Here is a 16,004-nt window from a genome sequence, read left to right as displayed (position 1 = left end):
AACTAGAAAGAACATACCAAATATATGGGAGTGAAGGAATCCTTAGAAGGAAGTATGAAAAAGTAGAAATAACAATTGGAAGAGCCTTTGTGGGTGTTAAAAGAAGTGTTCCATGAGCTAAAACATATGCTAACAAAGAGGGAAGTGGAGCATAAGGTATAATTTCTACTAGATTACACTTTACCAAACATAGGATTGTAGAAGAAGTTCATATTTGAATCAAAAGAAGAAGTTCCAAGATTTGTTGGAGTAGGAATTAGAAGGCTAAGTATCTCTCCTTATGGGTCACCTGTTATAACTTATTTTGGATTATAGGAAGGAAGAGATATCAAGAATTTTTATTGATTACAAAGATATCAATAATATCATCATTTGTAATTGGTGCCCTTTTCCAAGACCAATGGTTTGTGGGATTAGCCATAACATGCAAAAGTATTCATCAAGTTAGATTTGAAATATATACACCAACATGTTTATATTAAAGAAAAATATACCTGGGAAAAATCCTTCCAGACAAGGCAAGGTCTATACAAATGGATAGTGAAATGGACAGTGACACATTTTTGTTTGATGAATTCTCTACAACTTTTATGCCTATAATGAATGACATGTTTCATCCATTTAGAGATTCATTTTCCATGGTATATTTATATGACACGATAATATTAAATTTTATGTTGGATGAGATTATTGTATATTTGAAATATATAATGGATATTGTGAGGAATCACAAGTTGCTAGTGAATATGAAGAAGTATGAATTTGCCAAATAATTCTTGGTGTAATTGGAATACATGGTTGGTGGAGGTGAGTTGGAAATTGATCCTACAAAAATAGAATTCTTCCTTAAATGATACACTCCTACTAATGCCACTAAAGTCAAGGTTTTGTGGGATGAATCTAATATTTAAGAAATCCCACAATGTCATTTTTTGTTGTGGTAGCAACACCCCATGTTATATCATCTAATGGTAAGAGATTTTAGTGGAGTAAGAGTTAGCATAAAGAATTTGAGAATTTGAAGTAGAATTTTAGTAAAGTATCATGCTTAAGATTTCACAACCGATAGAGGCCATTTGAAGAGGAAATTGATCCAAGTGTGAATCTTATGCAGGTAGTGTTAATGCAAAGTATAAAAATGATTTTCTATTGTTCAAAGTCGTTCCATGAGGTAGAACTAAAATACCCTGTCTATGATGAGGATCTTTATGTCATGTTGTAGATAGTAAAGAAGTGGAAACACTACTTATTGGGAAAGGACGCCATTATCTATATTGATCACCAACCTCTACAATATATACAAACCAAGAGTAATCTCTAGCAATACAAAATTTAGAGTATATGAGATTTCTACAACAATTTTGTCTAATAATCAAATATAAAAAGGGTATAATTAACAATTTGACACATGTGGTATCAACGTTGCTAACACCAAAAATTATAGTGATAGTCACAATTATGCACATAGCAACATTCACCCATGAAGCATGTAAATAAGAGTTATTTGAAGATGAGGTGTCAAAATGTGTGAATTAGTAGCTACAAGGTCAACATAAAATAGCAAATAAAAACAACAGAGTTGATTACAACCTCTTGGGTGGATTACTCTACAACATGGGGAAGTTGTGTGTCTTAAAGGGATAAAAGAATGTAATTGAAGAGAGGGACCCACAACCTCAAAACTTCTAAGCATTTTGGTGTGGGGAAGATCGTGACCAACTAATAGAGGTATGTATACTAGCTTGAGATGTAGGAAGTAGTTAGATTACCTAGGGGGGATAATATGGGGTACCAAGGGAGGTACCTAAGGTAATAATGTAATAATGGGATGGGCCATAGTAATAAATAAGGTGGTTAACCCATATCATGTAAGGGACCACAAGTAGTTAATAATAATGTAATGGGCCCATGGTATTAGTTGATGGTATGAGGGAACCATGGTAATGACCCATGGTATTGTATATATGAGGCCTATATAGAGGCTAGAGACTCCACATGGAGATACTCAAGGATTATTGTATGAACATGCATATGGCTTGTGGAGTGTTCTCCTTCCTTAAGGACTGAATGTATGGTGTTACCCTACCTTAAGGGTTTTGATCAATAAAGAAGCATTTCTATATATTTTGATCTTGTTATTCTTGGGTTTATTTATATTATCATATATTTTTGGGTTAGATCCATAACAAGTGGTATTAGAGCACTTTCTTGGGCACAAAAGTGGAATTTTTTTTTTTTGCAGGGATTTTTGGGTGGCAAGTTTGCATATCAGATCTGTACGCTTTGGTGAAAGATCTACAAAATGTAATTGTATATCTGTATTCTTTGTAGAAAAATAGCCGATTTCAAAAAAAAAAATCGATTGAATCGGAGTCCAGATGAAGGAGATATCGCTGATCCAAAAATCAGTGGTGTTGTAGACAATTTTTCAGGGCAGCGAGTTTGCAGCTCAGATCTGGATGTTCTAGTGAAAGATATGTAAAATATAATTGTATATCTGTATTCTTTGTGAAAAAATAGCCGATTTCAAAAAACAAATCGGTTGAATCGGAGTCCGGATGAAGGAGATATCGCTGATCTAAAAATCAGTGGGGTTGCAGACAATTTTTCAGGGCAGCGAGTTTGCGGCGCAGATCTGGACGTCCTGGTGTACGATCTGAAAAATCTACTTGTAGATCTGGAATTTTTGTGAAAAAATACCTAATTTCAAAAAAAAAATCAGTCGAATCGGAGTCCGGATGAGGGAGATATCACTGATTTAAAATCAGCTCTTTTTTGCAGAAATTTTGGTGACGGCGGGAGAGTTGCAGCGCAGATCTAAAATTTTAAGTGCCGGGATCAAGATTTCTATCACATGGGTAGATGCAGAATGATTGTTCCGTTTCTGAAAACAGGTCATAATAGGGATTCTGAGAAATATTGACGAAACTGTGACAATTTCAAATTTTCGCCATTTCAAAACTCTCTTCATGGCTTCTAGCAAGGCTCTATGTTTTACAGGAAAAGAAAATGGTCCTACTATTGAAGAATGCATAAAAACACATAAGTTATTATGGACACAGCATTGGAGAACTTTTGTAGTGTTTAATTTTGAAGATGAGGCAGCCACATGGTGGGGATTACTTAACCAAAAGAAGTGTTCCGACCTGCCGATGAAGAATTTGAAAAATTACTTTTAGACAGATGGTCTCATGCTAGAAAACAAGATAAAAAGAAACATGTGGGGCTATTTCCTACTAGTATATCCTTATTGCAGGTTCATGGATTGATTCAAAAAGAGAAGATCATTGTTTCTATCAATCCTAGTGGTAAACATAATTTTATCAATGTTAATTTGGCAAAAAAATTGCAAGTCCCAGCAAAACATATTGAAAATACACAGGTTGATGATAAGGATGTTCAAATTTATAAGGATTTGAAACTTTCTATGGATAAGTATGTGTTTCATGGTGATTTTTATGCTTCAGATATGGATAACATGGATGTTGTTTTGGGATACCCTTGGATGGAATTAGTGGGTACTATAAATATTAATGTGCAGAAGAAATTCCTGAAGCTCTGGTATAAAAAGAAGAAAATTACATTACAGGATATTTCCATTAATAAGCAGGTAGAGTCCAAGGCGGTTGAAGCAGAAGATGTTACAGGGACTGACATATCAGATGATGAGCAGTTGATGGTCGACAATCAAACACAAACAGAGGCTGAAGCGGAAAAGGTTACAGGTGCTGATACATCAGAGGAGGGCTCAGTGGTTGAAGTCATATTGGAAAAGAAGACACCACAACAGGCACCACAACAGGGTGAATTAAAGAAAAAGACATCGTGGGTTAAAACTTCAACATATCATCACCCACATCACCCCACAAGACAACCATCAAGATGGAAACCAAGTAGTCACAAGGACAACAACCACCGTATGACGGATAGCGAGGAGAGAAGATCCACCTACTACACATCAACAAAGAAGAGCTGCCACGGTCAACTTCCATCTCAAGCGAGCGAGGCACCAGTGAGATCGAGGGTTCACCTTTCTCTTGGATGGCTAGATGCACGTGCATGGTATCAGTGGACTACTCTTTTGAGTAGATCTTATTATTTGTGTTCTTCCCATGTTTCGGGGACGAAACATGCTTAGGGGGTGGAATGTTATATACCTAGCGGGGATAATATGGGGTACCAAGGGAGGTACCCAAGGTAATAATGTAATAATGGGATGGGCCAAGTAATAAATAAGGTGGTTAACCCATATCATGTAAGGGACCACAAGTAGTTAATAATAATGTAATGGGCCCATGGTATTAGTTGATGGTATGAGGGAACCATGGTAATGACCCATGGTATTGTATGTATGAGGCCTATATAGAGGCTAGAGACTCCACATGGAGACAGTCAAGGATTATTGTATGAACATGCATATGGCTTGTGGAGTGCTCTCCTTCCTTAAGGAGTGAATGTATGGTGTTACCCTACCTTAAGGGTTTTGATCAATAAAGAAGCATTTCTATCTATTTTGAGCTTGTTATTCTTGGGTTTATTTATATTATCATATATTTCTGGGTTAGATCCATAACATTTATTAGAGGTGATATGTCAATTGTATCCACAAACCAAGTAAAAGGAAAAAAAGACTATACAATGTACTTCAATATCTCTAAGACTTCGAGAAAGTATATTGATGAAATTTGTTGAGGATCTATTAATGACAAGAAGAGGGTAGAACTAATTATCTATGGTAGTCAATATGTTTAATAAGATGTTTGCCTTGATGCCTTGTAAAAAGACTACTAAAGGACAAGAAGTAGTAGGTTTTTACTTTGAAAGGGTCTAGATGCACTTTAGGATACCAAGGGGTATCACCTCTAATAAAGATAATAGTTTCCTTGGTATGTTTTGAAGTGTAGCATGGGAGAATTTGGATACTAAATTGAAGGGATATATAACCTTCCATCCCTAAATAAATAGCAGATGGAGTTGGCGATAAGGAATTTGGTTCAACCTTTTAGAGGTACAATAAAAAACATCCAAGGACACAAGATTAAAAAATTGTTATATACAACACTCTTACAATCAGGTTATTAATAGTTACATTGGTAAGTTTCCCTTTGAAAATTTTGTTTTAAATATCTTCCACCTTCACCTTTAGATATTGTGTCTAGTCTACATGAAGTAAAGCAAGTAGGAGCCTCAAGTGATGCGTTGAAGGTCAATAAGTTTATGGGTAGGATTAAGCAAATACACTTGCATATTCAAAAGAAATTAGAAAAATCCTAAGAGAAATACAAGGCCATGCATGATTAAAACATGATTGGAAATGTATTCGAGGTAGGATAATGAGTTTGGTTGCATCTGAATATAGAAAGGTTGTAGGGACCATGGAAGAAAATAAAGCCTTAAGATATGGGCCTTTTGAAGCATTGGAAAATGTAGACAAAATGCTTATAAACTTACATCCATATATGTTCATTCACATCATATTAAATATAGAGAACTTGAAACTCTATGAGCCATCTATTCTTGACGATGAAGAAGAGTACTTAGTATTAACTTCCATGGAATACTTGGCATTAGATGCTTGAGAGGATTAACATAGCACATGATTCTATGAAAGAAGATATGATGAATAGAAGGGGTCATCAAGAAATTCGGGAGGTAGGATTATAAGGGGAACTACTAGGCAAAGACAAGTGTTACTCTCAGGAGAAAGTTAAGGAAATACTTCCATATCTTGGCACATTCTATTGATTACTTTATTTGTTTCATGGATTTCAACACTTGGTGATGCTAAGAGATAGAAGAAATCTCCAATAAAGTGCACATGTGACACAATGTTAGTGAAACCATTCACACTGACTTAACCTAGAGTTAGTCAACTCTTACCTATATAGGAGTTATGCATATATTGGATTGGTAACCAATCTTGGGCCATAACCACATCATAAAGTTATTTTTCTCCATGTCAAATGTTAGGAAAAAAATTGGAAGGTTTCTATTAAGGTCCCAATAGCTTCCCAAGTCATTAAGACTTGAGAACCCCTCCTTTTACTTTTTAACTATTGTTTTTTCTTGTCTTTAACTTTATCATCAAAGGGGGATGGAATTTTTGGCTGGCCATTGTTGATACTTTTCATTTTTCATTGATGAGTTAGCTCAGCTATGATCATTTGTTGCTTTACTTCTAAGGTCTCTAGATTACTCTCCTTACATTCTGGCCTGTGCTTGCTTCGTATCATTTCATTTCTTAAGAGAATATAATATGAAACAACTACGTAAGAGGTCCTTTGTGATGTTGAATTTTGTTTCTTATTTGAAGACTTTGTTACATTTACCTTCCAAGGCTATTAAAAATCTTATAAAAACGATATTTAATATTATCTTACAATCTTATAAATTAATTTTTTTTAACTAAATTTTATAAAATTTAATATGAAAACTTATTTTTTATTTTAATAAAATTAATTTTATTATTAAATCAAATTTGCATTAAAAATATTTTTTTAACATATAATGAATAAACTTTTTATTTATTAATAGGATTACAATTTTTTTATTAATATTTTTAATAAAAATCTTTTTTTCATTTCTTTTAAACTTAATATTTAATTAATATTCTAATAATCATAATTTTATTTATTAACATTTCATTTTTCCATAATTAATTTTTTTATTTTTATTTTTATGTTTCCAATCTAATAAATTAAATATACAAATATTAATAATGATATATTAATATTTGGTAAAATACATTTTAACTTTTCATTAAACAGGAGGGAATGTTACATTATATCCCATTCGACATACTCTTTATTTATGTCATTTTCAAAATGAAGTGTAAAGGATAAATGTATGATTATTAAATTGGGTTGGTGCGTGTGTTAACGTATTTGTTTTTCCATAAATAAATGGGAATTGAAGGAATATCTTTTTAATAAATGGTATTTTTAATAAGTGTTTTAATTAATATAATATTTTTAATTATAATAAAAATATTTTTATTAAAAATAATAATAAGAAAATTTGCAAAATACAAAAAAAAAAATATCACCAATAAATATATCAATGTGCAGAGAGTGATTTTTACAATTTTATATTAAAAATCCCAAAAGAATAATAAAAAAACTAAATATATTTTCATAATAGATTTTTCAATAAAACAAAAATTAAATAATATTTGTGCTTCAATTCAATAAAATAATAATGGTGTTAAATTAAATTAAAATGTTGTTTTTAATATCACAATAAAAAATATTATTTATATTAATGAATTAGAAATATTAATAACAAAATTTGATATACATAATATGGAGTGAAAGTAAAATATTTCATCATAAAATTTAAACATAAATAAAGAAAAAGAGATATTTCTTATTCTATTGATAAGTGCTTTCTAATATTAATAACAAAAATAATTTAATATGTATATATATAGATAGAGACATATTATCTCATGGATATATGTTTTTTATTTTCCAATATGAGGGGAGTTATTTTTAAAATAATTTATTAATAAAAAAATATTTTAATGCAAATAATGTGGATCTTAAATAAAACATTTCAATGGTCATGTTGAGTAAAATATTTAATGTTAACTATGTATATACGAGCCTAGATCCATTTAACTGTGGATTTATCAAGAACCGAGAAGGATCGAATATCTTGTAATGCAAAACTCTTTTTTTAGTGCAAAACCTAAGGAAATGTTTGCACCTCTAAAGATTTGTTCCCTTTAGGCACTTAATAAATCTAGAGTTAAGATGAATCTAAGCTAGTTTGATATATATAAGCTAAGTAATTAAAGTATATTCTACTTGAAGCTCTATTGCTAGAGTGTAAAATCCAATAAGCTCCTCTCTTATAATGTAAAACTTAATAAAAATATATGCATCTGTCTTTGCAGGAGCCATTGATATTAGCTATCCCTGGTTTAATTTTATTTTAATGTTATCATTCGATCTCCTAAATAAAACTCAATAATATCTATATGTAAACTAAGTTGTTATGAACATTTAAGAGACATATTCCAATGAATTTTCATGTAGATGTTAAAACTAGTGTTTTAAAAAATGGTCGGCTTGGAACCGACTCGGCCGGCCAGGTTAATACCGAGCTGGCCGAGTTGTCTAACAACTCAGTCGGCCTCGGCCGGCTCAGTATTAACCAAGCCGAGTTACGTACAACAGCCTAGGCACATTAAAAACAACGTTTATTTATTTATTTTTATTAATTGCTTGAGTGCCGCAGGGAAAAGGAGGCTAGAACAGGCAACAACAGGCCTTTCTCCCTCTATCAAGCCTAATGCAGTCCCTATTCAAAAAATCTAATTTAATTCAAAAGAAAATAAGAATTCTGGGACTGTTTGACATATTTGGTATTTGGATATCTTAATGCTGTAATTTGAAATCTGAAAATTCATCAGTATCATAATTTTCTCTTCATCTGCATTTCAAATTAATTTGGGCTTGTTTAAGGCATTTGGCATAGAGATAGCTCACTGTTGGCATTTTGGAATTAACTAGCTCACTTGGCATCTTAAGTAGTCTCTGTTGTCCTAATTATCATTCATAGTTAGCTTACTGCTGTCCTAAAGTTACTCATTTGTGTCATTTAAAAAACTGAATACATTGCTAGCTTTAAGTGCTCTCATTTGCTCATAAGGTTGTTGGCATTGGATAATAAATATCTTGTTGAATATTTGATACAATAAGCCTTGGTATAACTCTCTTGTCTCATTGCTAATACATCTTGTTGAAAGGTAACCTTACATGGGCACTTAGGCTCTAAGGGACTTGCTATTTGGGCATTGATTAAAAATCTCAATCGTTGGTAGTTTGTATTGAAGTAGACTAAGAGCATTTACAAATCTCACTGCTTCTTTGGATACTTGTCTTTAGCATCTCATACTGAAACATTGGCAAATTGTATTTTGTTGTTATCTCTAGTTGGCACTTTGTTGCTATTAGCTTATAGTGTTGCTATCTTGAGCATATTGATGAATCATTTCTGTTGTTGGGCATATCTTGATATCATATTAGCACTTGTTTTATGGTTAAGATTATCTCTTGAATATTATTGTCGAGTACTTGTTTTCTTAATTAAAAATTTGATCATAACTTAAAGTACTAAATCATTAAGAGAATCTTAGCCTAAAAATCACTCTCCATCCTTGCATCGCATTCTAAGTTAACTTGCATTAATAACTTACCTCCAAGCATAAGCTTGGTTGATACTAGATAGACCTCTAGGGCCGCCCTTTTCATCTAGCTTGAGGGGCTTAGTAACTCTTAGGTGGTTAACAGTGTGGCTCTGACTCTGATGATGATCAAGAGATTGATCCACATGATCTTGGCTCCTCTGGCAGTAGCTACTAGCCAGTAGTACTGGTCACAATTTACTTTTGTTGTAGAGGCCATTTCTAGCCTCCTTGGTTATGTTTTTTTGTTTTGATCTCTATATCATGATTCATGATCATGTATGTATTGGACAGTGCACTGGGTGTCATTTTGATATAATGGATATATTCATGAGCCTACTTTGATCATATGTGGTCTTCCATCTATATTCTAATGCTGTGTGTTTGGAAACATGAATGAAAATCTTTAAAATTATGTTTTTTTATAAAAAAAATAAATATTTATTGTATTTTTTACAACGACTGAGTCATTGAAATCGAGCCGGCCGAGTCGATACTGAGTCGGAGTCGGAGTTGACCCTCGGCCGAGTCGGTGCCAGAGTCGAAGTTTTAAAACACTGGTTAAAACCAATTGACACAATCTAAATTGTTCAAGTCCAATCAATTTTAATGCCAACAAAAAATATAAACAAAATCTAGGACTAAGTGCACCATATTTTATGTTTTTGGTGATTGCATTTCTCTTCACACTCATGAGTAAAATTTCAAACATATAAAATAAAATGAAGAAACTCATAACTAAAATTTCAAACATATAAAATAAAATGAATAATATAGAAAACGACTTGGAAAAATTTAATCTTTGAAAACTATGTAACAAAGTGAGCAGGGATGTTTTTCCCAAGTCTTACATAGAAAGCATGCATATGCAAAGATGTAAATTCTTTGTGTATTGTGCCTTTATTGAGTGGTTTTCTTGGTCGAATCTAGGTAAAACCTTTTGTTGCAATGAATGTCTCACATCAGAAAATAATACTTTTAAATAAGCTACATTAGAAAAGAATACCACGACTTATGAAAACCTGGAGTCCAAAATCCCCCATACATAAATTTATTATTTTATCTCATTTATTTTAATTATTAATTATTATTTTTTTATTTTATTTATTTTTAATGTAATTTGACAATTAGAGAAGAATACCATGGGAAAAACCATGAGTTGTGAAAATCTAGGGCCCAAAAACCTCCATCCATAAATTTACTATTTTATGCAATTTTATTTTAATTATTAATTATTAATTATTTTATTTTTATTTATTTTTAATGTAATTTGAACATTGAAGAAGAATAGCATGGGAAAAACCATCGGTTGTAAAAACCCGAGCTCAAAAACCTCCGCAAAATTTACTATGTTATCTCAATTATATATATATATATATATATATATATATATACATATTGACATATTTAAGTCTCGAACATCTAATTTTTACACATCTAACATCCAATGCCTACACATCTCTCTCATACTAGGCTGTAGAGCACCTCTTGGAGAAATTATTTTTCTTTCTTTCCCTTTTTAAGTGCATAGCCAAGCGAGCCGCCAAATTGGTGTATAAGACCCCCTTGTTTACGGGATAAGGAACTCATGTTCATGTAGTGATTTGACTGCTAAAGTATATGGAGGTGTGTCTACTCTAGTCCCGTCTCGATCTCTACTTGTGATATATTAGGAGGAATCAAATGTTTTTAACCAATAAGCTCACTTGCTCAAATAAAAAAAATAAATCTTATGGTTAAAATTTTTTATTAATGTGTTGCTCAAAACTAACGAGAAGTGTAATTCCTACCCCATATATATATATATATATATATATATATATATATATATATATCCATGTTAACCCCATCATAGATCCATGTTAACCCCATATCTATCATGTGCCAAGAGGGATCAAATCTCTCAAGGCGCAAACCTTTTTTCAAGTTTTGCACTCTAAAAAAAGGTTTGCAACTCAAAATATTTAATCCCTCTCGATGCTTGTTAGATTTGGGGTCAACACATGGCTCTGTGTTAGTGATAATAATAAAAAATCTCTCTCTTTCACTCATATACACATAATGATATAGAATAAGATAGAAAATTAATAGTATGGAACTTGTATTTTAATATTCAATAATATAATAATAATGACGATGACCTAATTTTAAGGTCACACCAAGCTAGATGTGTAATTGGTGTAGGAGAACCCCACATTTCTTAGAAAAGGGACCCACCCTATGTAATGATTTGATTGCTAAAGTCTACATAGTTTACCCCCTCTAAATTTGAACTTGTGGCTTTTTAGGAGAAAACACCTAACCATCAGGTCCACTCAAGTAAAGTAGCCTACTTTTTATAAACCCCACATTTTTAGAAAATGGACCCACGCCCATGTAATAATTTGATTGCTAAAACCTATGGAATTGTATATAGTCTACTCCTCTAAATATAAACTTGTGACTTCTTAAGAGAAAACATCTAACCATTTAGTCCACTCAAATAAAATAGCCTACTTTCTATATACAAAATTAGATAGTTTCCTTATTTTCCTCCAATTTGAATGGTATAGTGTCCCATTGTCCTCACATTTTAACAAAGAGAATATTGAAAGATGAATATCCATCCCAAAAAAATGTAATAACAAATAGCCTCAAAAAGCCTCAATCCCATGCGTCTTATGAACTTGCTATCGTCTTGGAATAGGGACAAGAGAATGTAAATAAAAATATACTATTATTAACTAACAAAATGCATAAATATATAGGGATTTAATACAAGATACCAACCATGTGCTGATTAACAATGTTGAAAGAAATGTGACAACCATTCCGAAAATTTAGGTAAAAAAGTGTTTCGATACTCCATTGTTGGGTTCCAATATATCTATAATGAGGATATTTGAATGAACCAGACTCTTAGTTTGTTTCAAGTCTTTGAAAATCGGAAATGTTTTTATAAATATTTGAATGAACCAGACTCTCTTAGTTTGTTTCAACAGACTTTGAAAATCGGAAATGTTTTCATTTTTAATAGATTTTATTCTAGGCTATGTACTGAATTTAATGGGCAATATGTACTGAATTTAATTGGATTGCCCATTTTAGAAATATTTCAAAATATGAAATTTCTTTTTTAAATTTTATAATATTCTTAAAATCTACTGAACATTACCAAAATCTACAATCTAGATAACCATGAACATTACCAAAATCTACAATCTAGATAACCATGAATAATAATGGCAAGTCTAGTTATAAGCAATTTTGTGACTGGTTTACTCAAAGTCGACCCATTATGGAAACGTTCATGGATTTCTTTAGTAAATTTGAAGTGCTAGTATTCCTCAGAACAGATCAAAGGGCAAATTTTGGTGCATTCCCACGTGATTGGAGGCTATGGTTCCTGACTCTCATGCAACCAGAGTTGGGGAAGGAATGCCTGAAGTCATTTTGGCTCTTTGACGCAAATTTTCAAAGATATCAAAGTTAAGAACTGCCTCCTGCACTGGACAAGTTAGTTATTCAAAGGTATTCATCACAATTTTATGAACTGAGGACTTCATTTGGATATTAAGAGATTTCCTGAAGACGATGCTGTAAACCTCAATGAACTTCTCAATAGGATCATCTTGAATCACCTACGCACCAGTCGGATCTTTCTATCCTACATAACATATTTGATCTTCACACAGAGAAATGTAGTGGAAATCCATGGACAGCCAAAGACCAACCAAACAGAGAGAAAACACATGAAACTGCAGACAGAAAGACTTGCAGCAGCAAGAAGAAGAAATCATAATAATATTAATTGATCTTCACACAGAGAAATGTTGTGGGAATCCATGGACAGCCAAACACCAACCAAACAGAGAGAAAACGCATGAAACTACAGACAAAAAGACTTGCAGCAGCAACAACAAGAAGAAATAGTAATAGTTACCTCAGCTATCTTGCAAGTAGAATAATGTCCTTCTTTTCCCCAAGCCTGGGCAACAGGAAAAAGAGCCACGCCAACAAGAAGGAGAAACAACAAATCCGTTCCAAGCCACATTAAACACGCAAATTTGCCCATTATTTCTGAAACCTCTCTAATGATCTTCTGTAACTCCTAAAATGCTTTATGTTGCAAGATGCTAATGCAATATTCACTCAAGAAATGCTAACACTACTCAACAAAACAACAGCTATAATTACACCCTTCATCTTCTATCTCCTGCAACAACAATTTATAAAAATTTTGAATGTGAATGTCAGGAATCCAATTAGTGCAATTAACTACTCTTCACAGATTGCATAGACAGCGCTGGGTTGCGTGAGTTTTTGGCATATGCTTTTAGGTTAAACAATATTATCTGATGATAAAAATAATCTGAAGATGGTTATATTTTAATAATCTATCACATTTATGTTGGATTTTTACTTATGAGGTGGAGGTCTTGTTCATAAAAGTAAGATTGGGTCTTGTTAAATTTTGCAAATCCGTTTAAACAACTCTTTTTTTCTTTTTTCAATGGTATATTCCAGTTGTCTGAATTTCGTTCGGATTAATATATCTCTATGAGCGCATGCGAAAGTTCCCTCCATTAAATCTGGTAACTGACTGTGAAGGGGGATCAGTCCTAGAATCTAGGGAATATGCCAAGTTTGCAGGTGAAGAATATCCAAGGAATATGTGGATAACAAGCGTGATTTACATGTTTATAATTACATGGACGTCGACTGCATGAGTTTCCTGGTTTCCACTAAGTTCAATATAAAAATACAACTGACTTGGGATTCTATCAACGGTACAGATTGAACCAAAAGGCAGCACAGGGTTGGTTACTGACAGTGAAGGATTTTCTAAATCGTACCATTCTATGAGTAGCTTGCTGTAGATTCAAACAATAGGCAGCACATGGCTCTTTAATGGCATTTACCATTCCGCTATATTGTCCTAGTCTGTAGGAACCTTGTCGTTAAATAACCAAACAACCATCTTGTTATGCAATGAATTTGTCAGTTGTGTCTCGTTGTCAATCGCTGCAAAACACGCTGACTTTTGGTCATTTTGTATATAAATTTGTGAGTTATGTTTCGTTGTCAATCTTATCCAGGGATGGAATTTGATGGTTAAGTACAGTAAACAAAATTTTCATAATCGTTAAGTACAGTAAACAAAATTTTCATAATCGTTAATATTTTTTTGTTAAAATAACTAGAATGAGTGTTAAAGTTATCTAAACCGTCAAATTTGACGAGTAATTCAGATTTGAAATTCCTACTTAATCCTAACCCTAACCAACTAAGTTTAATACAAAGAGATCTAAAAATTGTCGGTTCGTTCTCTGCATTTTATGGATGGGCTGGTTTTAAAACTTGTCACACAACTTCGTTATGTTTAACATGTTGCCCTTTCACGTTTTATAAGTTCAACAGCTCAATTTAAATGAAGTGAGGAGAGATCAACTATACAAAGTCAGATGGAATATAACTAGGGTTTGTAGAAAACGTTAAGAGAGAATTTCTGCAAGTTCTTGCAATGGTGAGGGAATTATAAAGTGAATCATACAAAGTCAAATGAGCTATAACTATGGTTTGAGGCATGTGAAAGGAGGGAATTTCTAAAGGAGTTGTTAAAACGTCGAGGCTCTCTGGTTGCTCAACTAAGTAGGCCAACCTTCCGGACCCCACATTAGTTCAAGGAAGTTCCTACCACTTTATTCAAAGTCTTCTTCCAAGTAACCTACCATGTGCTTTGGAAACCCTTCACCTATATGATCACTTCTCATGCTAAGCCAAAATGTCTCATAGGTGTCTCATCACGCTATTAGAAACCTAGATATCATTTTTCTAGCATTAACTAGATATAAATATCTAATATGTGTGTCATCATCCTATTGTCTGCACCTATTTATTTTCTCTAGGGTTGGCCATAATATGTGACTAATTCTAATCCTATTATTTATCTTAGGAATATAATTAACCTAAAGGAAAATTTTAAAATTATGTATAAAGAGATATTTTATAGATTCTTTGTCAAAGAGCACGGTGCAGATATTCACACCGCTTAAAGCATGAATTTGCTAAAGTCTATAAACAATACGTTGAATATTGAATTAAAGAAAGTGAGTTATTAACCAGAGAGATGTTTACAAGTATATTTATTTTGGAATAGTATTCTTAAATTTTTTAATCAATTATTAATAATTAAAGATTTAATGAAATAAATTTTATTAGGTTTATAAGTATATTTATTTTGGAATAGTATTTTTAATTTTTAATTTAATTATTTTTAATAATCAAATGAACAATAAAAATTTAACGTTGGTTAAATATTTTTATTTAGTAATGAGGATGAAGAATTGATATTCTCAAATATAATTATGTTTTTTAGTTTTTTAATTTAACTAAAAAAGTCATATCCACAAGTGTATTAATTAATTTAATTAAGTTATAATTTACTTAATTTTAATGATTGTTTAAAATCTTGACAATGTAAAATGTACGATGATGGAAGTGTTTTTATGTTTAATATGAATTAATGTCTATAAACATTCACCAACATTTAATGTATATGTGTACACTAGTAGGTACCTATGCTAATCCTATGCCTTATAATAAATATTTTAAATTATAATTTAATTCATAGTTCGAGATCATTATTATTTTTTATTTTTTTATGTGGTTCACAAACCTTGGTAAGTACTTATGCTAAATCTTATGTCTTATAAATAATTTAATTCATAATTTGAGATCATTATTATTTTTTATTTTTTTATGTGGTTCACAAACCTTGTGCTAAATACTATGTCTTATAATAATTATTTTAAATTACAATTTAATTCATAGT

General features: G+C 31.9%; 1 protein-coding gene across 1 annotated transcript in view; it reads right to left on the bottom strand.

Annotated features, from left to right (window-relative positions):
* LOC149210270 (endonuclease 2-like) overlaps positions 1–13,447 on the bottom strand; it is a 94,821-nt gene extending 81,374 nt beyond the window's left edge. The window contains exon 1 of the mRNA XM_089394388.1: positions 13,113–13,447. Coding sequence (XP_089250514.1) covers positions 13,113–13,244 — 132 coding nt within the window. The 5' untranslated portion in view covers positions 13,245–13,447. The remainder of the gene's footprint in view (positions 1–13,112) is intronic.
* Between the last annotated feature and the right edge of the window lie 2,557 nt (positions 13,448–16,004).

The sequence above is a fragment of the Pinus tabuliformis genome, chromosome 1_2 (assembly GCF_031772625.1).
Source record: "Pinus tabuliformis cultivar Carrire ecotype Pingquan chromosome 1_2, CPIR1, whole genome shotgun sequence".
Lineage (NCBI taxonomy): Eukaryota > Viridiplantae > Streptophyta > Pinopsida > Pinales > Pinaceae > Pinus > Pinus tabuliformis.
This window is presented reverse-complemented; position numbering and strand designations above follow the sequence as displayed.